At 38.2% G+C, this 24996-nt stretch overlaps 3 protein-coding genes, 1 long non-coding RNA gene and 2 pseudogenes across 6 annotated transcripts; 4 read left to right on the top strand and 2 right to left on the bottom strand.

Moving 5' to 3' along the window:
* Nucleotides 1-2153: 2153 nt before the first annotated feature.
* On the bottom strand, nt 2154-2676 carry LOC147935239 (uncharacterized). Its single transcript, XR_015571488.1, has 2 exons — nt 2538-2676; nt 2154-2446 (listed from the first exon to the last, which is right to left on the bottom strand). It is a non-coding gene; the product is annotated as an uncharacterized LOC147935239 (long non-coding RNA).
* Nucleotides 2677-3383: 707 nt separating this feature from the next.
* Nucleotides 3384-5436, top strand: LOC104725607 (short-chain dehydrogenase/reductase 2-like). The gene is made up of 4 exons (XM_010444281.2): nt 3384-3678; nt 4146-4404; nt 4516-4710; nt 4792-5436. The coding sequence occupies exons 1-4, from the start codon at nt 3584-3586 to the stop codon at nt 5185-5187; spliced, it is 945 nt and encodes a 314-aa protein (XP_010442583.1). The 5' UTR covers nt 3384-3583; the 3' UTR covers nt 5188-5436.
* A 1494-nt stretch (nt 5437-6930) lies between these two features.
* Nucleotides 6931-8992, top strand: LOC104725604 (chromophore lyase CRL, chloroplastic). Of its 3 annotated transcripts, none has more exons than XM_010444279.3 (9): nt 6931-7321; nt 7432-7481; nt 7695-7755; nt 7864-7899; nt 8003-8053; nt 8131-8223; nt 8312-8416; nt 8510-8602; nt 8733-8992. In XM_010444279.3, the coding sequence occupies exons 1-9, from the start codon at nt 7139-7141 to the stop codon at nt 8871-8873; spliced, it is 813 nt and encodes a 270-aa protein (XP_010442581.1). In that variant the 5' UTR covers nt 6931-7138; the 3' UTR covers nt 8874-8992. The 3 variants fall into 3 exon arrangements, with proteins under 3 accessions (XP_010442581.1, XP_087329444.1, XP_087329443.1); XM_087473317.1 differs by having other exon boundaries at nt 6985-7321; nt 7687-7755; XM_087473318.1 differs by having other exon boundaries at nt 6979-7321; nt 7695-7899.
* LOC104725606 (uncharacterized) lies at nt 8965-10002 on the bottom strand. Its single transcript, XM_010444280.3, has 4 exons — nt 9612-10002; nt 9467-9525; nt 9245-9362; nt 8965-9158 (listed from the first exon to the last, which is right to left on the bottom strand). The coding sequence occupies exons 1-4, from the start codon at nt 9824-9826 to the stop codon at nt 9080-9082; spliced, it is 471 nt and encodes a 156-aa protein (XP_010442582.1). The 5' UTR covers nt 9827-10002; the 3' UTR covers nt 8965-9079.
* Nucleotides 10003-13198: 3196 nt separating this feature from the next.
* Nucleotides 13199-14315, top strand: LOC104728784 (putative F-box protein At5g51000 pseudogene; annotated as a pseudogene).
* A 999-nt stretch (nt 14316-15314) lies between these two features.
* Nucleotides 15315-16619, top strand: LOC104728783 (putative F-box protein At5g51000 pseudogene; annotated as a pseudogene).
* Nucleotides 16620-24996: the final 8377 nt, after the last annotated feature.

The following is a 24996-nucleotide window of genomic DNA, read 5'->3' as shown; positions in this document are numbered from 1 at the left end:
ACTTGATTAGTCAAGTCGTAAACATCGGGGAGAAGAGATGCTTGAAGCGAAAAAGCCAACTAAACAGCTCAATTTTGAAATGAGGGATGATTAGTAAGTTATTACTCTTAAAATCAAAGATGGTGAGGATAATAATCAAAGCTCAAACGGTATCATCTTTCTAAATGGATGAATACAGACAAGAAGCTGAAGGGTGTTAACCCGCGGTACATGTATTGGAGTTGAAGTTTGGTTATTTGTTTCTTTGTGTATTTTATTTTATTTCTCATACATCACTAGATTTTGAAGTTTGGTTTTGGTCAACTCTTTTTTTGTTATTCAATCAATTCAATACAATGATACAACTATTATTAGTGAACATTTTATTTATATGAAAGTATTAAGTTATGGAATTAGTGGTATTAGACAGTAAATTAATATAGGGTTTTTTAGAAATACAAATAATTAAAAAAACCCACAAGTATAAGTTTATATATACACATACATAAAATAACATTCTTATAGTTTCCATGAATAATAATATTATGTTATATATATATTGGTGTATATTAACCGTTTACAATAATAATATAGAGCATAATAACTCAATCTTACTCACATATATATATATACAAAATTAGAACAGTGAAAATGACACTTATATATATAAAAAAATCATGGTGTACCACGGGTTAAATCATAGAATTAACAATCAAATATAATTATATGATTTCAAGCACTAAATAAAACAAATAAAATTAATAAATAAATAAAACTTAAAAATATTTTTGTTTTAGAAAAAGTTATCCCACGGTGTACCGCGGGTTAAAATCTACTTTCTATTCATTTTTATGGGCATATGTTTGATAATAATTGATGCCCTTATTTTTAAGGGCCTCCGTATGTTTTTCCCCACATCTCATTTTGCATATAGGCCTAAAAACAAATTACATAAAATCTAGATAATAAATGCAATATAAATGATATCCTTAATTGCAATATAAACGACATCTTTATTTGTAGTTCAATCAAAGACAAATTATTAGAAGAGACATGATTTAACTTACCTTAAAAACCATCGCTGTATATACAACTTCCTTTGTTATTGAATGTTAAATTCCTTAATAAAAATGACAAGATATCCCAACGACGTAATAAGAAAGAAAATTATCAATGTCTTCCTTATTACTACCATTGAGACTCACATTTAATGTGAACAAACAAAAAATAGCTCAATTAAATTAGACATCGATCTTCTACTTGGCCACCAAAGATTACTTTAACTACTATCCTTTATCACGATACTCTACACACCAGTATAAATAATTCTACTTGCTATCATCTCACCTCACATCTTACCACAGCAAAATCACAGAGATCTTACAATAAAACCTTCTTCGTGTATTTAACGGCAGCTTCATTTGCTCTTTAATCGATCTTTTACTTGGCGCAATAAATTAGGTTTTTTGTTTCTTTTTTTTCTATGTAGGTGGAATATGAAAGGAAGAACAAAACTGGAATGAACGTCAAACTTTGTTTCTTTGTCTTTTACTCAATTTCATTTATTTTTTGTTTTTTCTTAAAATTTTGCAAGCCCATTTAAGTCTAGCAAGTAAAATATGATCCAATAGTAGAGAAAACAATGACACAAACAAAGTCATTACAACAATAACTTAAAAAAGTATTATTCCAATATAATAACGTTTTTAATCCTTTTTCTGGGTCAAAAAAATATATACATAATTTTAAACTTAAAAATTACACTTATGTTTTAAGTAAACAATGATTACTAAATGGACAGAAATTAGGTACAAAATTGTGTATACTATTAGTTTTTATATACATAAAATAACATAATATCATTCACTTATACACATATTATTAATTTTTATTCATGATGAGAGATATATAAATTTTTGAATATAATTAGACAACAAACTTAATTATATTTCAATAGTATATAGATAATATTTATAAAAAGTAAAATAAAAATTTGTCCCGCGGTGTACCACGGATTCTGATCTAGTTGATAATTATAATTAGTTCCTTTATTTTTTACAATTTCAAAACTAGAGAAAAAAAAAATCATACTTTATAGAGGAGCTACAAAATTCAAAATTATAGAGAAGTACATAAATTTGTATATACTTTCTAGAAAACGTTATTGCATGGTAAAAAAAAATACATACTCTTTAGAAGATATATATATGTATACACAAGTTCTTTACAAATCTAATGAATATGTTGGTGTGGCCTGTTGGTAAATGAGAGAGTTGTGTTATTCATTGAACGTGATTCGATTTTTAGTAGACAAAGATGTAAACATAAACGTTATCAGCTGAGCTAAACAATTATACTAACATATATCTTTATTTGTATCGAACCCACAGTTGATACACAGAAGAGATCAATATCAAAATTCTGGGGTGACACACAGAAGAACCTCGTCCCTAAATCAACTCCATTCCTATAAAATATATCAAATTCCTAAAACTTCAGACTTGTTCACACGAACATTAAAGATCATTATTACGGTGGAGAGAAAGAATTAAGATTACCGGAAATTAACAGGATACGTCCGGTTTGTGGCGGTAGGAATGACGGAGCTCCGGCCAACGATGGCGGTGGAACGAATGATCCGGTGAACGTTAAACAGAGCTTTCCGGCTAGCCATTTTGTTGTTTTCTCTCTTGTCGCGGCGAACAAAAGTGGTACTTATGGATCCATTAATGGGCCTATTACTTGTCGTGGCCCTCTCTTGACCACATAGCATTATTATATAACTCTTTTTTTTTTTCTTTTTTTCTTGACGGAACCTAATAAAAAAAAAAATCATTGCTTTTAACCTATGCAATTATTTGAAAATCGTCTGTTTTGTAAAATGTGATTTACTTTCAAACTTGTTTAAATTTATAAACGCAATCAGGTTTATAACATTCTAATACCAATCACAAGCTAGTGTTGTAGTAGTTTACAAAAAGAAAAAACAACCACCGCAAACTTTTTATTGATTTATGGATTTGTAAAACTCAAAAATAATCTTGAATAAGCTTTTTTTTTTTCTTTTTTTTTCAATACAAATAGATAGGCCTTGATTTTTTTGTAGAGAAATTGGATGTATATATGTTTTGGAGGCTCAAGAGTTTTAGACAAATTAGACCAAAGTGAGAGGATGCAACGTGACATGTGAGAGTCATACACTCATCCTGAGACTCTTTAATAAGGACTGAGCTCACGAAACCAAACGATCAAATAAACAATAACAAATGATACAAAATTAACTTTGGTTCGTATAAAGTTTACTCTAGGCTCCAGCTAAATTAATTATGTTCCAAGAAACAGATTCTACAACTAAAAATAGGAACATTATGAATATGAAATGAGAGGTCACAAAAAAAATTGGCGCAAAAATTGGAGGGATTGACCTTTGACCCACAAAAAGGATGAGAAGAAACTTTGAGAGGGAGATGACAACGACGACGAAGCTCTTTGTGTTTGTGCCTCCTCTCCCTACAATTCAAATCGAAAAAAATACAAACTTAGAATCTATATCAAGAAAAATATAAACTCAGAATCTTGAAAGAGAGTAACGGAGAGCAAGAAGATGGTTGGAAGCAAAGACAAATCGAAAGAGAAACGAGAGAAGAGACTCCAAGAGATCTCCCTCCTTCGTACTATTCCCTACTCCGATCATCAGAGGTATCAACAATTTCATTTTCTTATAAATTAAGAACTATTTGGTTTTTTATAATTTTGGTGAAATATTTTATGTGTTGATAGATGATCTTTGTCACGCTTATAGATATGTTATTATTTTACATAATTTGCGCGTATATTTTTTTATTTTTTTTTATTTTTGTGTCCTTCAATCGTGAGTAAAAAATACGTCTAGGTGTGATTGTATAGGGTAAAACTAAATCATCGTTGAAAACATGCATGCTGTGATTTTTGTTTCCATTACATTTTTGTCATTTGATATCTCTTTTGTGTTTCCCTAATAACTCTCGTTGGAAGTTTGAATACATTTTTCTAGTACATTTGATAATAAGAGATTCAGTTGATCCATGCATGTTATAAAATAAGGGTCATGATTTTAGTTATTCTCTTTAATCCTTAAACAAAAATTGGTTTTATTCTTGACTGGGGGATTGTATATATATGTATAGGTGGTGGACCTCTGAAACCGTGGCGGTGGTAACAGGTGCAAATAGAGGGATAGGATTTGAGATGGTGAGACAATTGGCCGGACATGGATTAACAGTTATCCTAACATCTAGAGACGAGAATGTAGGCGTCGAAGCCGCCAAGATCCTTCAAGAAGGTGGATTCAATGTTGATTTCCACCGTCTCGATATCTTGGACCCTTCCTCAATTCAAGATTTTTGCAACTGGATTAAAGAAAAATATGAATGTATTGATGTTTTAGTAAGTTGATTCCTTTGTTCATTAATTCATATCACTTTTGAGTTTGATGATATATATATAGGCTTGTCACCTCATGAGTTATGATGTGAAATATGATTTTTGGTCATGCAGATAAATAACGCAGGAGTAAACTACAATGTTGGATCAGGTAACTCGGTTGAGTTCTCAAATATGGTTATATCTACCAACTACTATGGCACCAAGAACATAATCACAGCCATGATTCCATTGATGAGACATGCTTGTCAAGGTGCTCGTATTGTCAATGTAACCTCAAGGCTTGGTAGATTAAAAGGCCGACACAGTGTACATACTTCTCTAACTCAATCTTTATTCCTCTAACATTGTGTAACAACAATTTTTTTAAAACCTAATTCTCTTCAACAGAAACTTGAGAATGAAGCGGTGAGAGCTAAGCTTATGGATGTGGACTCTCTAACAGAAGAAATCGTTGACGAAACAGTCTCGGAGTTTTTGAAACAAGTGGAAGAAGGAACATGGGAATCTGGAGGTTGGCCACATTCTTTCACAGACTATTCTGTTTCAAAGATGGCGGTGAACGCATACACAAGAGTGCTAGCTAAAGAACTATCAGAGAGACCAGATGGAGAGAAGATATATGCAAACTGCTTTTGTCCCGGTTGGGTTAAAACCGCAATGACGGGTTATGCAGGGAACATCTCAGCAGAAGATGGAGCTGACACTGGAGTCTGGCTTGCATTGCTTCCTGATCAAGCTATCACAGGAAAGTTCTTTGCCGAGAGACGTGAGATCAATTTCTAAAGAGAACGTTCTACAAGAGTTTATTTTGAAGTTAGTTTTCTTTTTAGTTTGATTGCTCAAGATACAAAAGTTGATATGCAAAAAAAATAAAACATTGATTTATACACATATCTTTAGATTCTTCTCTTCTTTCTTTTCCTTTTTTTTGTGTGTCTTTGTGATTGTGGTCATTGTTTTAGTTTATAAATATGTTCTTAGTGATATAATTGACCCTTTTTAAAAATAAATATTAATCTTGTTTTATGTTCATTAGCACTTTTTTTGTAAATTCAGATATGATTATGAATGCTCTTACAATCAGTTATGTTAAATTCCAAATATATAGTACTTTTTATGTTTTGTTGAAGTTTTTGATCATATTAACAAACTAGATTTTAACCCGCGGTACACCGCATGCATATAGTTTTATTATTATTTATATTTTATATTTTATTTGTTTGTTAAATATTGGATGTTTTATAAATAGAGAAATAACCTAATTTTCCGGCCGCTTGTGCGACTAAATGTTTATATTAATTTTTTAACCTGTAATATATGACCATTTTTTATTATATTTAGTTTGTTTTGTTTAGTGTTTGAGATTCTATTTCGATTTTTAATTATTATAACAAAAAATAAGGGATCTAAATACATAATAAGTCATTTATATGATGTGATTAAGTCACATTTTTCTTAATGAATTAATTATTTTATACAATCTTAGGTAAAACAAATTGATTTTATATGTCAGATATTATAATATTTATAGTGTTGGCAAATAATAAAATGAGAATTTAACCCTGTTAGCACATATTTAATAATATTTTATTAATTCCAATATGTCATTTTTATAACCACATTATATAGTATTTTAATTTTTTTTAATTTTACATATTTATAATAATTTAAATTTTATTAAAGTTATATATATATAGATTAATTATAATATTTAAATAATTAGAAGTTCTTCTTACGTTAAGAATCAAAACTCATAGGTTTGGAAAATAAAATGGAAAATATATCATAGTTTATGTTTCTATATAATATTGATTGCTGTTTTTTATTTTTGGTTGGAATGAAATGTAAAATATTTATGAAACAAAATCTGAAATGATATTATTTTTGGAAAGTTTTTAGGGATTGAATTTGTAAATAAGTTTTTAAATACATATAACTTCAAGGGTAAAACACCAAATATACTTCAAAAATATTAATATAGATTTAGGAAACAAAATCTGTCGTGATACTATTTATGGAAATTTTTGAGGGGTTAATGTTGTAAATAAAAATTCAAAATAAGTAAAACTAATAAGGCATAACACAAAATGTACTTCAAAAATGTTAATATAGACTTGTTGGATATGTTGTTCTATATGTAATTGATTTTTTTTTTTTAACTCAAGAGCTAAAAAAAGTGTGCGGTGTTCATTTCGGTTTTGGTTCGGATTCAGTTCAATTTTCCGGTTTTCAGCTTATAAATATAAATTATATTAAAACAAAAATTTAATAAATAGTTCCGGTTCGAATTTGATTTTTACTTAAATATATCCTAAAATAGTCAATTCTTTTTACAAAAAATCGGTTTGGATTCAAAGTCGATTTCTCTTTTTTTTTTTTTCGTGCAAATTCGATTTCTCAAACATTGAATTTGTAAATTTTAAACAAAAACCATACTATTAAATACATTCTGTAGTTTGATTCATATTCGGTTTAGTTCGGACCGGATTAAAAACCCAAAAAACAACAAATTTACAAGGTGAAGAAAAATAGAAGATGGAAAGGGTTACACGTGGCAAACAATCTCCCCACTGGTTCGGAGACACACAAAATCAAAACGTCGATCGTCACAAAAACCCTCCTTCCTCCTCCTCTTCTTCGCGACTTCTTTCTAATCGGCAAAAATATAACTTCAGCTCCGGAGAAACAAATAGACACTAAAGATGGAATCCTTCAACTAAATTTGAAAGCTTTTATGGGTACCTCCGAGTCGGGTTCGGATCCAGAATCAAGCTCGAATGGGTGGAGCCGGGCTCGTGGTCTGGTGATTAAAACTCTGGTTCTTGCTGGCGGTGCTCTTCTCATCAAACGTCTCACTAAATCCACTACTCGTAGGGATCACGCTCGCGTCGTCTCTCGCTCTCTCACCGGAGAGAAGGTTTGTCTGTTGCCCACAATGTCAAAGCTTTTGCAAATTTAGGTTTCTTCAACTCTGATTTCATCTTCTAAAGTTCTGATTTTTGAGGTTTTTGTCACATGGGTTTGAAGTTTTCGAGGGAGCAAGCGTCAAGGGATCCTGACAATTACTTCAACATAAGGTTTATCTCAAACTTGTTTCATCATACAGAAAGATCCTAAAACCTTGAGCTCTGCTTAGTGTGGCTATATCAAGATTTGGTTAGGAATTAGTTTCAGTCCTTGTAAATTTAGACTTTGGTATCTCTGTTTAGGATATTGTTTCAAGATTGTAACTGTTTGATATCTCTGTCTCTAGTTTGTGTCAAGAATCTGAGTTTGTAATAGTTGTACAGAATGCTGAGTTGCCCTGCTGCTGAAATGGTGGATGGTTCTGAGGTTTTGTATCTCGAACAGGTGATTGAATTGATCTCTTACTTCTTTCTTGCACTATGCAGATCGATGTGTAAATGTGTTTCTTTCCTCCATGTTTATGCCGATCTTTTCTCTCTTTTTTTTTCTCAGGCATTTTGGAGGACTCCGCAGAAACCTTTTCGTCAAGTATGCATTCATTCCCTTCACAGATTGTCTCTTGTTTGGTTCCATTAGGAAAAAGTATTGGGTTGCTAAAGTCTCAGACCTTCTTTTTTGTGTTTGATTCCAGAGATTATATATGGTTAAGCCGTGTCCAAAAGAACTGAAATGTGATGTTGAGGTGAGGATATGAGGTGTTGTGATCTTCTTATGTATTCCACCAATACAACAAGAGTTTTAAGATGTGTTTAATGCTAGGTAAGTTCATATGCGATTAGAGATGCTGAGGAGTACAAAAATTTCTGTGACCGCCCTAAGGATCAACGCCCCCTACCGGAAGAAGTTATTGGTGTAAGTCTTGAGGTTTGTTAGATTGATAGAGGTGTGAAGAGATCTTTGGTTTTATGGAAATCAAGCTTAGTATGGATCATCATAACAGGACATCGGGGAGCATTTGACAACTATACATCTCAATTCTTGTGACCGTGGGAAACGCTGCTTGTACGAAGGCTCAACTTCACCTGATGGATTTCCAAATTCATGGGTATTGTTCGTATAAGAAAAGTCATTGTATCTTGGTTTTAAGCTCATCTTTTTTCTCACACTCAAACACTCTCGTTTCTTTCTCGGATTGCAGAATGGGGCTAGCTATTCTACTTCAGATCTTGCGGTCCTGAAAAACAATGAGATACACCTATGGGATCGTGGCTTTGATGAGAATCGAAACCAGGTTCATCCCATCTTTCTCACTCTTATCAGATTGTAGCATCGGACTTTGTCAAGATATGCTTACTACTACTGACAATTGCTCATCAAACTTCAATCTTATATGAAATGGGTTTTGGTTTGGAACATGGCAGGTTTGGGGGCCAAAGCAAGGTCCATACGAGTTCAAGCCAGCGACATCCTCGAGCGTCAATGAAAACTTGTCTGCTTTGAACATCCTATATCAATCTTCAATCGATAAACCAATTCAAGGATCCCTCATCTTGCAAGACTAGCTGTTTTACCCCTTTACAATTGTTAATTTCCTCTGTATCACACTTACCTTACCCACTCTATTCATCTTGGCAACTTTCAATACAGTTTTGGTACATAGAAAGCTGAATACTTTACTTCATTAGTGTTCACAAATAGAAGATGAATGTTAATACAAAACAAAAATGTTTTCAGAAGCAAAAAAATAGTAGCCGTCTTGGTGCTGCATTCATGAGGTGTTGTTGACATAGAAATAAAGAGCCGCGAGAGCTAAAACACCAACCGCAATTGCTATAGGCAACGCCTTGCTGCATGATTACCAGAACACGTATGTATCAAAACCAGAGTGCCAAAGATGCGAAATTGATGAGAAAGGAGGATCAGTTTTACTTACCCGACAGCTTCGTCTTTTTGGAGCTCAGCTTTTCTAGCCTTTCTCACATCCTTGTCATTGACATTCTTGCTCACATCCGGCATGTACGGTCTAAACCGCCGTTTCGGAGCAGCACACACTGCAAACAAAGACCTTAAACCCATTGAAACCAAACCCACTTCCTACAAAACTGGTCAAAGGCAATAACTTGCTTGTCCACTCTTTAAACATGAATCACGATACCTGGACAGAAATAGTTATCAGGCAACTTATCAAATGGAGTTCTATCATTGTAAATATACCTGCATAAATATCAAGACACAGAGATGATAAACAAGTTTTGTATGTTAACAGACACTGAAGCAGAGAGATCAAGATTGAAACAGACCCGCAATCACGGCAGATATAGGCTTGCTTGGAGGAGACACGCATGGAGAATCTAGGAGCAGAGGATGAAGATTTGGAAATAGACTTCTTGTTGCCAAGTAGCCTTAACGAGTAGTAAGGCAAGAAAGATGATCTTTGGAGGGTTGGAGTCGTCGGAGGTAAGACGACGGAGGATCTTCCGGCGTAAAGAGTCGTCGGAGGAAGCTGCATCGCCATTTTGAGAAAAAAAAAGTCAAAAGTGTGGTGGTTGGATCAGAGGAGAAGAGAGGAAAGTGATAAGAAGGAAGAGTGTAGAATACAAGAAGAGTGGGAAAGATGTGGAAGAGTGTGCTCCTCACAAGCCCTCTCACTAGCCACGTCAGATTTGGTGTTGATATAAAAAATCTCCTATAATTTATGTATGAAAATCCCCTCATTTTAGAAAAAGAAAGACAAAAAGGTGGTAACTAGCATACTTTTATTTAGATTTTTTTAAATCTTAGATCGAATTTTTACCTTTTACGATACAATTTAGCTATCTACCTCATCCTAAAATTCTTTTTATTCTATGCACTTCGTTTTATATCAAAATAATATGTGTGTTATATCAATATAACTTCTATAAATTAATACTTTTTAAATTAATATTCGCTTTAAATTATTAAATTTTTCTGGTTTTGAGGTGGGCCAGTGTAAAAAATGACACATTTCTATATAATAATAAGATAATAATTTTTTTGGAAATCCTATGTAAAAATATGGTCCAATCAATATCATAAATTAATAATCAAATAAACTAATATATATATATATATATATATAAATCTAGTGAAATATGATTTTGTTTGCCTATTTTTGAATTTGCATTTTTGTTGGAGCCCATCTCTAATTTTTTCGTTGTTGTCTTCTCAAATCCAAAATTTATAGAGAGTCCTAGATGCGATAATTGCTTCTTTAGTAATTGGTTCTAAAGGTATCATAATATCTTCTTCGATTCCATCATTATCATGAATGATAGTAGTAACATTTTCTTCTAAACTTTTAGCGTTTATCATTTTTACTTAGATAATCTAGTAAACAATTGACATTTACCCAATTACGATAGCCAAAATTATATATTAAGAAAATTCTTTAAAAATGTAAATTATAACAAAAGTATCTTTTTTTGTAAATTTTTTTTTTCAAAGTTATGAAAATGAGAAAAGCTCTTCATAAATTAATAAAATATTAATTTATCGATAAATTAAAACCTTTATAAATTAATAAAATTTTATGGTCCCGACCTTATTAATTTATAGAAGTTTTATTGTAGTTACAAAGATTTTTTTCTTATTTAAATTTATTGATATCTAGAAGTGGTAGATGTTTTTAAAATTGAAAAGTTTATGAAATGTGAGTAAAGTTTAATACACACACACACACATATATATATATATATATATATATCAATTATTTTTATCAAAATATATTAAAATATATTTTAGTTTAATTAGGTAGCCTATTTCTTTAGGGAAAAATATGTGTGGCAATCATGTAAGGTACTAACTTTGAAAACCAAGCTTTATAGAATAATTAAGATAATTAAAATTTTAAATAATGTTTTCTTATAAATTAAGGGAGTGTATTCAATTCTATAATTCAAATGAGTTGAAGTTTAGTGGAGTTTAATATGACTTTGATGATTTTAGGGAAAGTATTATGATTTATTATAAATCCTTCCCAAATCCCACTTAAAAATATGAGATTTTAAACTTATGTATTTTTGTTTGCCAAAAAAAAAAAAAAAACTTATGTATTTTTAAATATAGAAATCTTTTAAAATCTATTAAATTCATTAAAAATATAATTTTCAAAATGCTTTCAATAATTATAAAATTTCAAATCACCGGTTAAATAAAATTATATTTTATTAGTTTTTAAAATTTATAATTGAACAACATAAGAATTGTTATTCTAACATAATAATCACTTAAAGTTCTTTTTTACCAACTCCTCGAAAGACTATTTTAGTGCTAAAATTTATTGTTAGGTTATTCACTTATGCTCAAGCGACAAAGTTTATAACCCTTGAAAACAATGACGTCGATATCTGATCTTTCGCATGATTTGGTGGAGGAGATATTGTCTAGGGTTCCAATGACTTCTTTAGGAGCAATGAGATCCACTTGTAAACTACGGCACACTTTTTCCAAAGATCCGAGCTTAAAGCATTGTGGAAAAGAAGCCAAGGAGGTTATGGTGATCATGAAATGTGATTCAACGGCTTGTTTACTGAGCGTCAATCTCCATAACAATAAAGACTAGCTAGGTAGATCCATTTATGAAGAAAATAGGTAAACTAAAACAAGTCAGTATATGCAGTAATTCACTACAACGGCTTATTGTTTGGAACCAGGTCAAACCAGGTGGATCCAATCTAGAAACGAGTTTACAAGAGAGAGATTTTGGAGCCATCCTCTGACATGCCATCCTCGTGGGGACTAACAGGGCCGGCCCATAGGACAAGCAACTTAAGCAAAAGATTAGGACATCAAAAAATTTAGGGTATTTTTTTGTAAATTTTTTATAGAATTTTATATATATCTAAGGACTTTTACAAAAATGTGGGCTTTAATTTAAGTGCAAATCATAGTTTTTGAGGTTAATTGTTAGTTTTGGTTTTGATTTTTTCCCTTTTGAGTTAATAATTTGATTTGTTAAACTATTAGATAAACCTTTTCATCAAATATAAGTTTTGTCTTTTGTTTGTGTTTATAAAATTTCAAAACATTAAACATAAAATTTTATATACTATTGGTTATAATTTTTTGGTAATATATAAAAATGCATGTTTTTAAGTTCTGCGTAGGGCAATAGTAAATGCCGGACCGGCAGACGATTCTGTAATTCGTTCTCTTGCAATGTTATCTAGGAGGTATGACGCATTAGAGATAGAGATATGGTTTACAAATAAGATTGAGCCCAATGAAGTGTCGTGGAGCCATTTAATTTCTTAAAAGTTGATATGATAACTTATGAAATATTTTTTGATTTAAGAGGAAGTTTCTAAGTTTCTTCGTCGACGAGAAGACGAAAGTGGCGGTGATTGTGATATAGAATGTACAGCGTCTGGGGAACTTCAAAGCTTGCATGGTCGGAGAGGGTGGACACTACAAAAAAGTGGATCTCGGTGAAACTATATGTGAGCCTATGTGTACTTGCAAGATGCAAAAGAGAATTATATATTAGTATATTTATTATATAGTTCACAAAAATACCTTTTCATTCATTCATGTTTTTTCTCTTCCCTCATATGTTCTTCTCATGATGTCCTTTTGAACAAGACTGGTTTTGCTGATCAGAAACTAAACTTGGAGTTTACAGTTACCTGACTTGGTCCTTGAACTGTTGAACAGAATCTTGTATTTGTAGTTGTGATCTCTCTGTTTTTTTTTTTTTTTTTTAAACGGGATATACGTTTATTTATCTTTCTCTTATCTTTTTCTTTTTGTTAAAGAGCTACATATTATTTTATTTTTTGGTAATTTTTATTCTACTTTTTATATAAAAAAGAGTCGTGTGTGCAAGTGCAAGCGTGAAAGCTGAAAATCCTAATCTCTATTTGAAACAATGACGGTGATGTCCGATCTTCCTCTGGATTTGGTTGAAGAGATACTTTCTAGGGTTCCAATAACATCTTTGAGAGCAGTGAGATCTACATGCAAACGATGGAATAATTCATCGAAAGATCCGAGGTTAACAAAGAAGTATTATGGTAAAGAAGCCAATGAGACTATGGCGGTCATGATATGTCATTCAAAGGCTTGTTTAATGAGCGTCAATCTCCAAGACCACAAAGACTTGGTAGATTCATCTATAAAGCAAATAGGTAAACTCAATCAAGTTAAAATATCTAGTGTGTATCATTGTGATGGCTTATTGTTATGCCTCACTGATGAGAAAGTCTTGAGGCTCATGGTTTGGAACCCATATTTGGGTCAAATCAGGTGGATCCAATGTCCTAGAAACGAGTTAGGATTTATGATAGACACGTATGCTATAGGATACGACAGCAACAACAACCACAAAATCTTGAAGTTGCACTCATGGCCTAATGGAGAAATCTACGATTTTAAGTCTAGTTCATGGAGGTTTCTTGGTGTCACTACCGACCGTTATAAATATCGCCGGGGTATTGTTAACTTAAAAGGAAATACCTACTTAATTGCCAGGAGAAGTTTGGAAGAGACTGAAGAATTTTTAGTCTGTTTTGATTTCACAAGTGAGACATTTGGACCACGTCTCCCTCTTCCATTTCACTCTATTCCTAAGGATGCATATGTCCAAATATCTGTTGTTAGAGAAGAAAAGCTTGCAGTGTTTTTTAAGAAGTGGAAAAAATATGAGTTTGGAATATGGATTACAACTAAGATTGAGCACAATATAGTGTCGTGGAGGAACTTCTTAAAAGTTGATATGATCACACCGTTGACTGAAAAATATCGGTTTCCGTATGGGAGTTTCTTCGTCGACGAGAAGAAGAAAGTAGCAATGATTTTTGACTTAGACAGAAGTGCAAGTAACTACAAAGCTTACATGGTTGGTGAGAATGGATACTACAAAGAAGTGGATCTTAGAGAAAACAAAAGTTGGATACTTATGTGCTCTTATGTTCCAAGTTCGGTGCAAATCTCCAGTAAGGTTCCCAGTACTTTGCAAGAGGCAAAAGACAAAAAGAAAGAGATGATATATTAGTCTATTATATAGTTTATATCAAATACCTTTTTCATTCATATATTTATGCTTTTTTTTTTTCCTTTCCTCAAGCGTTCTCATCTTTTTGAACAAGACTGTTCAATTATTTCTGTTTCTATTCTTGAACAGAATCTAGCTTGTATTTGTGGTTGTGATCTTGAAAATACGTCCATCCTCCTCATGTTCTTTTTTTTTGTGATTATATATGTATCACATGTTAAAGCCAAATTAAAGGCCTAAAACTCTCTTTGCATCTGGATATAACCTGAGATGTTGTTTAAAATACAAAGACTAAAATTGAGACTTTCATTTCATCTCTTGACCTCTACCAATACCCTTCGTATAAACTATAAAGAGATATGATGTTATATTTAAAAGTTGTTGAACACTTGCAACAAACCGACCTTAGCTCAGTTGGTAGAGAGCGGAAGATTGTAGTTGTTTACAACAGATAATCTTTAGGTCGCTGGTTCGATTCCGGCAGATTGGATCTTTTTTCTCTCATTTTTTTTATAACAATTATACCTTCTGATCTAATAAGACACATAACTGCCACCTGAGTAGGATAAAATGATAATCACAAATTCTATTTATTCCAAATTAGTCCTAAAACTTTTAAATTCTCAAAATCAACCCTCCCAAAACTTCCAACAATAAGGCCACATCTAAGATATTTTACTATTTTAGAATGTTGTATCTGATCATCAAATCAATGTACCATTAAAAAAAACTAAAACCTGTGCTTTTTGCTGATCAGAAACAAAACTTTGGAGTTTACAATTACCTGATTTGGTCCTTGAACAGAATCTTGTATTTGTAGTTGTGTCCTTTTTTTTTTTCTTCTTTTTTTTTTTTTTTTGTTAACGGGTTACCTACATATTATTTTATTTCTTCGTAAATATTCTTTTACTTTTTTTTTAAATAAAAGTAAAAGAGTCGTGTGTGCAAGTGCAAGCGTGAAAGGTGAAAACCCTAATCTCTATTTGTAACAATGACGGCGATGTCCGATCTTCCTCTGGATTTGGTAGAAGAGATACTCTCTAGGGTTCCAATAACATCTTTGAGAGCAGTGAGATCTACATGCAAACGATGGAATGATTCATCGAAAGATCCGAACTTAACAAAGAAGTATTATGGTAAAGAAGCCAAGGAGGCTATGGCGGTCATGATATGCCATTCGAAGGCTTGTTTAATGAGCGTCAATCTCCATAACCACAAAGACTTGGTAGATTCATCTATAAAGCAAATAGGTAAACTCAATCAAGTTACAATATCTGAAGTGTATCATTGTGATGGCTTATTGTTATGCGTCACTGAGAAAGACTTGATCAGGCTCATGGTTTGGAACCCATATTTGGGTCAAATCAGGTGGATCCAACGTCCTAGAAACGAGTTCTTATTAATGATAGACAAGTTTGCTATAGGATACGACAACAACAACAACCACAAAATCTTGAAGTTGCACTCCCCATGGATGAACTACAAAGCTTACAAGGTTGGTGAGAATGGATACTACAAAAAAGTGGATCTTAGAGAAAACAAAAGTTGGAAACTTACGTTCCAAGTTCGGTGCAAATCTCCAGTACTTGCAAGAGGCAAAAGACGACAAAAAGAAAGTGATGATATATTAGTCTATTATATAGTTTACATCAAATACCTTTTTCATTCATACATATATCTTAAGCGTACGCGTTCTCATCTTTTTGAGCAAGACTGTTCAATTTTTTCTGTTTCTATATATTTTTTTTCCTGTATCAATGAACTTTCATGGTTTTCATGATTCTTAAACAGAATCTAGCTTGTATTTGTGGTTGTTGTGAGAACCGAAACTGAGTTCTCCTTCCGAAGTGTTTTTCCGAGCGGAGGATCCTATCAATGTTGTAATTCCGAACTGAATCTAGAGATTAGGTGTTGTAAAATGGAAAATGGATGTTATTGCTCTAATCAAAGTTTTTTCTATCCCCTTTACAATCTCCCCACTCCTTTACTTATATCGTTCCATTACAATTAAATGCGGAATCAATTCACTCTGTAAATCTCGCGTTTTCATTTAAGCTAATTAATATAGGGAATCTTTGACCGTTCCCCGATCTCCGAAGTGACGCGGGAGACCGCTTTGCTCCGCTTCTCTTCGCTTGTCGGGCTTGGCGGACTACTTCCGCTTTCGGCCTGGGCCCATTTCATCAGTCTGTCTTGGGCCTCGACCCATAACCCGAAGTGGTTAATCGTGGTACCAACATTTGCCCCCCAAGTGCTCCGAGCTGACCAGCTCGGGGGACTTTTGATCTTTGGTTAGCTGTTTCGGGAAACTGAATATATCCTTTATCTCATGATTTGATCGTGGTAGTTATGAGATTTGCCTTCCCGAACAAGTTTTGGGGCCCAAAGGAAGACCTAACACGCTATAAGAGAGAGAGGACAATGAACCGGGACTTCTTGCTTTCCCAGGCAATCATTACTTTTCTTCATCCCGGTGTATAAAGGTAATCCATCCTTCCTGATTTCATTATCTCTGAAACTATTATTTGCTTTCTTCTCTTCTGCTCTTTCTCTCTCGTCGGAAAATAATTCAGATCTCTGTTTCTAGTTTTATCTTCCTCTTCCTCCGTCTAAAGCGATGTTTCCTCCGAAATCTACCCCGAGTAAGGTCGTAAAACCACTCATCCCCGACGTCTTCGGTCCGCATCCGCTGTCCATTCTCTCCGCGGACGACATGGCCAAGGTCAGAGGATCCACCGGGATTCCCTCAGAGATCGAAATCCGGTTTCCGGAGGCTCATGAATCTCCGGAGAACCCTCCTCCCGATTACTGTTGCGCGTTCGAGAGCTTTTTCTCCGCCTATGGTCTGTCGTTTCCGCTTCCCGAACTCATCGTACGGATGATGTTCGAGCTAGGCTTCGCTCTCCCCCAGATATGCCTGAACTTTGTTCGGACCATTCTCTGTCTTCAAACCTTGGGGGAGGAGTTTAACTATTCGCTCTCCTTATCCGATTTCCTCCATGTCTATACCGTAAAGACGGGTCGGACCAGAAGCACTCTATACGTGAGTCCGCTCTCCGGACTGAAGGTCTTTGATGACCTTCCTGAAAAAGACGAGAAATGGCGCAAGTCATTCTTTTTCTTTCCGGTTAGCGAACTCCCTTCGGACACCTCACTGGCTCGTTCGTATCGAAGTGGACTTCGAAAATTGGTAGCGTGGTGTACTCTACTCTATATTTGGTATCTTTGACTTTTGTTCCTAACCATTTCGCTTCTTTTTATTTCAGCTCACTTCAAACGAGGCAACCTTTCCCCTACCTTTGTTGAGTTCTTTTCTCGGTTCTGTAGCCAAGGTCAGATTGCCTGGGATTCGTTCTCGTGTGAGAGGATTAGAGAGTCCAGAGCTAGGCTTAGGAGGCGTTCTTTAGTCCGCTCTTCGCCCCCCCAAGTGCACGACACCTCTTCAATGGGCTACCGGGAATAGAGGGCTTTCAAGAAGGAACTCGAAAATGCCGAAAAAGAGGCGAAGAGGCAAATGGCTGCTGCTCTCGCCGTGGGCAAAGCTCGCATTCCTGCTAAGGATGCCAACTCATCTGCCTCTTCGCCCCTCTGGTTCCACTGAAGTGAGTGAGGCTCCCATTCCCCCCTCTGGTTCCACTGAAGCCCCTGTGATTGTCATTGCTGATTCCAGCGATGAGCCTCAGGAGGTTGAGGTTCCCCTCCCATTGTCGGAGAAGGGCCCTACTGAAGGGAGCTCGCAGAGGACCAAGCCGTCAAAAAAAAGAAAGGAGCCTGAGTCCTCCTCCTCTCATCCTGAGAAGACCCGAGCCTGAATCCTCCAACTCGAGAGACGGGGCTCCCCCTACGGAGAGGAAATCCAGGGATCCCCCCAGTTCTCAGGAGTCCGGAGGGTCCTCCAGCAAGCTGCCCTCAAATGAACACCGCCACTCACCTCGAGGTAAGCGCAAACTAGTAGGTAGGTATTATATACCGTCACTTTCTGAATTTAGGGTGGAATAATGTCGTTCATTTCATGTAGCTCCTCCTACTTCTCCAGCTGAGCTGATGAGGAACTACACCCGGCCTGGAGGTCGTGTTCCAGCCTTTGCTGATATGTCCGAGGTCAATCGTGCGAACTTTTTTTGCTTCGCGGACAAAATTGGCGAGGTTAGCGATTGTCATTTTTCTAAATACATATTTATAAATACGTATATATATTTTTGTTTTTTTTTGAGCTAAATCCGCCTTTCCCAGATGATGATCGAGTTTAACACCTCAGTGGCATCTTACGAAGAGCAGCTGTTCGCCTCCCCATCAATTTCCGAGGTGACCCACCTGAAGAAGAAGGTGGCCGATCTCGAAGCCCAGGTGGCAGAGTTCACCAAAGTGGAGGCTATCAATGCCAAGAATGTGGAGAAGACTGAACAGATCCGGGCTCGGATGAAGAAAGCTGAGGTGGAAGTTTAGGACCTCGGGGTCGCCAACGAAGACCTCCGCAGAAAGCTGCAAAAGGCGGGCAAGCTCTACTACAAAGCCGTAGAGAACGAAAAAGCCGTGAAGAGTAAACTACACGAAGTCGAACTCGGCAACGACCTCCTGGAAGCAGGTAACAATTGCGAGATCGTGAGAGTTTGAAAGGAGGAGAGGCAATCGATGAGGCGAACTCTCTGTCCGCTGATTGAGGAAGTGAGGGTGCACTTCGAGGAGAGGGAGAAACTGGTCCCAGCTCAGACCTGAGCCACCGAGATCAGGGCTAACCGGATGTTGGTTGAGGAGATCACTCGGGGGAAATTCAGGACCTCGAGGCTGAGCTCGGGATTTTGCGGGCTGACGAGGAGAAAGCCGATGAAGAAGTCTCGAAGGTAACCCTCTATGCCTTTGACCCCTCTGCATTTTCTGACCTCTTGGTGGACACGCCCGAGCTGTTATGCAACGAGCCCCCCTTGAGTATCACCATTGATGAGTCCAGAACTAATTTCGGACAAATATCGAACCAGGGACTAGACACCTTCGAAGGTACCACTCGCTCGGGAGCTCCGGTTTATTATACGAAGTCAGGCTCCGGTTTTTCTGCGAAGTAAGACTTCGGCTTTTTTGTTTTGTGAAGTAGGGCTTTGGTTTTAATGAGCTATATAAAGCGTAACTTCGGTTACTTTTACACGAAGTTACTATACGAAGTTTAACTCCGGTTTATTATACGAAGTTATTATACGAGGTTTAACTCCGATTTATTATACGAAGTCAGACTCCGGTTTTTCTACGAAGTAAGACTTCGACTTTTTTTTTTTTACGAAGTAGGACTTCGGTTTCCTTGGTAAAAGTACTTTAACTTTTGATTTTATTAAAAATGGATAGATGGACCCAAGATGGGCTGCCTACGTACCCGAATCAGGATCAAGCCAATCGTAGTTTGATACATAGTCATACGAGCTAACTATAAAAACGTTTAAGGTGCAAGGAGTTGTAGGACCTCAGGACCGGTTTCCCATCCGAATCTTCTAGCTGATAGACCCCATTTCGCATTTCGCGAGTGATTTTGTATGGTCCTTCCCAATTGATTCCTAGCTTTCTTGCGTTTTGCTCCTCAGTATTCTCATGGACCTTTCGCAAGACTAGGTCGCCCACTACCAGGGGTCTACCTCGGACCTTGAAGCTGTAATAACGTGCCACGCCGCTCTGGTAATTTTGCATCTGAGCTAGAGCTCGGTCCCGTCGCTCGTTGATGACGTCCAGTGTGTCTCGTAGGAATTCCTTGTTCTCCGTGGCTCGAAGTGGGTTCAGGGTCGTCCGAACCCCGAGTACCTCGAGGTCGGCTGGAACTACGGCATCAACTCCGTAGACTAAGGAAAAATGTGTTTCGTTAGTAGCTCGTCGTGGCTTGGTCCGGATTACCCAAAGCACAACCTGTAGTTTGTCTGGCCAACACCCCTTACGGGAGTCCAGCCGCTTCTTCAGGTTTGCCCGTTTCCTTGTGGATAGCGGGGAGTTGACTTGCTAAGCCGTCTCTTCCACTTTGCACAGAAAGCCTCGAACTACGAGGAGATAAATTGCGGGCCGTTATCCGTGACGATTTCGTACGGAATTCTGTATCTGTAGATTATGCCTTTTAGCACAAACTGCTCTACTTGATCGCTTGTCCCCGCTGCGCAGGCTGCTGCTTCGACCCATTTGGAAAAATAATCAGTGAGGGCCAAAACGTACTGGACTCCGCTGGGTCGTCGGTGTAGGGGGCCAATTATGTCCATAGACACCCTCATGAACGGGTAGGGCGCTGATATAGAGGAGAAGAGCTTGGTAGGCTGATGGATCGATGGCGCATGCTTTTGACATTTTTCGTAAGTTCAGGAATACTCCTCGCAATCAGCGAGCATAGGCCAGAAATATCCCTGCCTCATGATCTTGAAGGCCAGGGTCCGATCTCCAGAGTGATTCCCATTGGGACCGTTGTGAACGGCGCGCATCAGAGCTGCGGGTTATTCCCCAGCAACACACGTTAAATAGGGACCGGTCATACTTCGGCGCAGAAGAGCTCCGTTGTAAATGCAATAGCGTGCACTGTCAATTTTGACTTTCTTGGCGGCCCACTTATCAGTAGCGAGGTCGCCCTTATATAAATAAGCCCAAATCGGGCTCCGCCAATCATCTGCCCCCAGCTGTTAGTGGTCGTATTGCTCGAAGGTTCGTGAGGGAGGATGGGCGGACTCGGGTCTGGCGACCGAGGTATATCCGGAGTCAGGACCTCCGTATTGGTGTCCTGTTCCTCTGAGTCCATACGAGTCATCACCAAAGTTGGTGAAATTTCTTCGGGCGGGAGACTAGGAGTAGCTGCCCGAGCTGCTTCTTCCTCGGCCAACTTTTTCTTCATCGCCCTGGGGACGACGCACGAACTTTCCAATCGTATACTTGGGTACTCGATAACTTCCACCGGGATAATTCTTGTGGTCGTCGGGTCCGAGGTTGAAGCTAGCGATGCCAGGGCGTCCACAACGGAGTTTTCACCCTGTGGGATTTTGGTGACCTCAAACTCGTCAAATTTAGCCGCCAATTCCTTGGCTGGAGCTTAGTAGGCTTTCATGCGCCCATCCCTAGTTTTGTAATCTCCCAGGAATTGACTGGTGACTAGCTGCGAGTCGTAGAAAGCTTGCAGTTTCCATCGTATTGGTCTCCTGCCAAAAAGGACTCGTACTCAGCCTCATTGTTGGATGCATTGAAGGCTAAGAGGAATGATTGCTCAATCACTTCGCCGGTGGGAGAAACGAGGCAAACGCCAATTCTTGCTCCTGTTTTGGAAGATGCACCATCCACATGCAGTGTCCACGGGATATCAGTATTGTCTGTGGCTGCATTGGCAAGCGGGAGCTCGATGAGGAAATCTGCTAGAACCTGTGCCTTTGCGCAAGTTCGAAACTCAATGTCGTACTCACTGAGCTCAACTAACTACTTCGCCAATCTTCCGGACTGGCTTGGGCTGTGGAGCACCGTCCGAAGTGGTTGCGTTGTTAGGACGACAATCGAATGGGCCTGAAAGTAAGGCCTTAACTTTCTCACCGAAATTAAGACTGCCATAGCCAATTTTTCCATCATTGGGTACCTAGACTCGGCTCCGGTGAAGGACTTATTGATGTAAAATATTGGCTTCTGCTCCCCCCCTTTCTTCACGAACCAAGACTCCGCTTACTGCGCTCGAGGAGACGGCTACATAAAGGAAGAGAAGTTCACCAAGCTCCAGCTTCGCTAGGACTAGAGGCTCGAACAGGTAGGTCTTCAGCCGGGAAAACGCTTCTTCGCACTTCTCGTCCCACACGAAATGATTTCCTCCCTTCTTTAACAATTGATAGAATGGGAAACACTTCTCTGTTGAGCGTGAAATGAAACGATTAAGTATTGTTATCCGTCCGTTGAGGCGTTGCACTTCTCTTATAGTCTTCGGGGAACTCATAGACAGGAAAGCGTTGATCTGCCTTGGGTTGGCTTCGATTCCTCTTTCTGTCACGATGTAACCCAGGAACTCCCGTGACGGAACGGCGAATGTGCACTTCGTGGGATTAAGCTTCATCCCAAACTGATTTTGGATCTCGAAGCAGGTTTTCAAATCATCGAGGTGCGAGCTTGATTCCATGGATTTAACCAGCATGTTATCGATATAGACTTCCATGGTTTTTCCGAGCTGCTTCTCGAACATCCGATTTACCAAACGCTGGTAGGTCGCTCCGGCATTCTTGAGGCCAAATGGCATCACTTTGCAGCAATAGGTTCCGCGGTTCGTGATGAATGCAGTCTTTTCCTGTTCGTCCTGATTCATGAAGATCTGATTATATCTGGACAAGGCGTCCAAAAAGGATATCAGCTCATGCCCGGAGGTGGATTCGACTAGCCTGTCGATGTGTGGGAGTGGGAAACTGTCCTTAGGGCATTCTTTCTTCAGGTCGGTGAAGTCAACGCAGACTCGTGACTTCCCGTTCTTCTTCTTGACCACCACTGTGTTGGCCAACCATTCCGGATACTTCACTTCGCGAATCTGTCCGGCGTTTAATAATCGTTCTACCTCTTTATTGACAATTTCGGCCTGCTCGGGGCCGAGCTTCCGTCGCTTCTGTTTTACTGGCCTAAATGTGGGATCCACATTTAGCTCGTGCGAGTTGACTTCGGGGCTTATCCCTTGCATTTCGTCAACTGACCAAGCGAAGGTAACGATGTTCTCTTTGAGAAAGGAAATCAGACTAGTTCGGAGCTCGCCTCCAAGTCCAGCCCCTATTTTGATTTCCAGATCCGGGAACTTAGGTTTAATGAAGATAGCTTCTGTGTGGTCGCCTTGCAATTGCTTTCGAACTGGATTCTTAGCGACCTCAAACTGTGGTTGCTATTGGATCAAGAGCTTATGGCTCGCGAGGTAACAACTCCTTGCTACTCTCTGACTTCCCAGAATTTCTCAGACTCCCTGAGGAGTTGGAAACTTAACGCACTGATGATACGTCGAAGGAACCGCCTTTATCTGGTACAGCCAGAGTGTTCCCAGAATCGAGTTATAGGCCGCAGGTCGGTCGAAAACCGTGAACTCTACCTTTTTCACGATGCCTTGAGTGAAAACGGGCAAGGTTATTATCCCTAGGGACATCGACTTCTCGCTAGTGAATGAGACTAGTGGTGATGGAGGTCATGCGATATGTTCCTTTTCGATGCCCATCCTAGTAAGGGTCTCCAGGAAGATTAAGTCTATTGAACTCCCAGTGTCAATCAAGATTCGGCACACCTCGTGGTTCGCTACATCGAGTGAAATAACGAGTGCATTGTCATGGAGAGAATCTAGAACCTCAGTTTCTTTTTCCGAAAAGGTGATCTCGGGCAGGTCCCTTGTAACGAGCTTCGCTCGCTTAAGGGCTGGATTGGTGAGCTTTCGTTGATGATCCTTGATCGCATTTATCGAATTGCAAAACAGGCAAGAGCCCCCCATGATGACGTCTATTCGTTTCTTGGGGCCTGCATCCCCGTCTGCTTGTCTTGGCTTTTTTGATGGAGGAGTGTCCTCATCGGGTTCAGATGCCGCTTTTGGGTCGAGCTCCTCGATTAACACACTCGGCATTTCACCAAACACGAATTTCTCAGCGAGGAGTTGCATCAATTTTTTGCAATCCCTAGTGGAGTGCCCATTGGTTTTGTGGAGCTTGCAGTAGGCGTTCTCGTCCCGAACCCACTTATTGCTTTGGAGTACCCCCCTCTTGGAGCGCGGTGAGAACGATGGCTTAGAAGGGGATCCCCTAGGGGATCCTATCTGTGGTGATTTATCGACCGCAAAGGCCCCGAGCCCTGACTTCAGAGTTGCTGGAGGTGTCTTCTTGATTGGCGCCTCGAAACGGGGCTTCGAAACCGCTTTATGCTTCTCGAAAGATGCCGCTTTTTCCTCCTCGGTAATTATCCAGTTCGAAGGTCGATGAAGAGCGTCTTGGATGGTGTCAAACCGGTTCACAGTCAACTCCTCTCGGAAGCGAGACTCATGCCAGAGGCCGTTCTTCAGGGCGGCCAAGGCGGTTGAGTCCGAAAGCCCGGGGATCTAGACTTGGACCTCCTTAGACTTAGTTATGTATGAGCGGAGTGACTCCCCTGCTTTTTGGCTTAGGTTCCAAAGTTGTGCATCCGTTACGGCTGTTTCCATCAAGCTCGAGTATTGCTTGATGAAAGACGTTGACAATTCTGTAAAGTTATTAATGGAGCCAGACGCCAAGGATCCGAACCAGAGCAGAGCGGGCCCGTAGAAAGTTTCTTCAAACAAGTTACAGTAACCAGCATCTGCTACGTGAGGTTCGAGGTCCACTCGACTTACTGTAAGCAAGAAACTCTTGAGATGTGCAGTTGGGTCTCCTTTTCCCTCGTAACTAGTAAACTTTCATTTTCCGATGTCCTTCACGCGGACTCTGGCTATGTGGTCGGAAAAGGGGGTCCGCTTTGACTCCTCGATTACTCGAGAGATGTCTGGTGCTGAGGTAGTTGCATTGTGCACCATGGACCGCATGTCCCGGATCTCGCCCTAGATCCAATGGAGTTCGGGGTTGGTTGTAGCACATGGGGTTGAGTTCTCCTGAAAGGGATTCCCTCCTACAGGGGGAGGTATCTGAACTAAAGGTACCGAAGAGGTAACGATTTCAGGTTGGACCGGGGTACGACCATCCCCAGTTGGAGGTGGGTTGGTATTCCCCGGA

Source organism: Camelina sativa, chromosome 11 (assembly GCF_030686135.1).
Source record: "Camelina sativa cultivar CO46 ecotype springtype chromosome 11, ASM3068613v1".
Taxonomy (NCBI): Eukaryota; Viridiplantae; Streptophyta; class Magnoliopsida; order Brassicales; family Brassicaceae; genus Camelina; species Camelina sativa.
The sequence above is the reverse complement of the archived record's forward strand: the minus strand, read 5'-3'. Positions and strand labels throughout refer to the sequence as shown.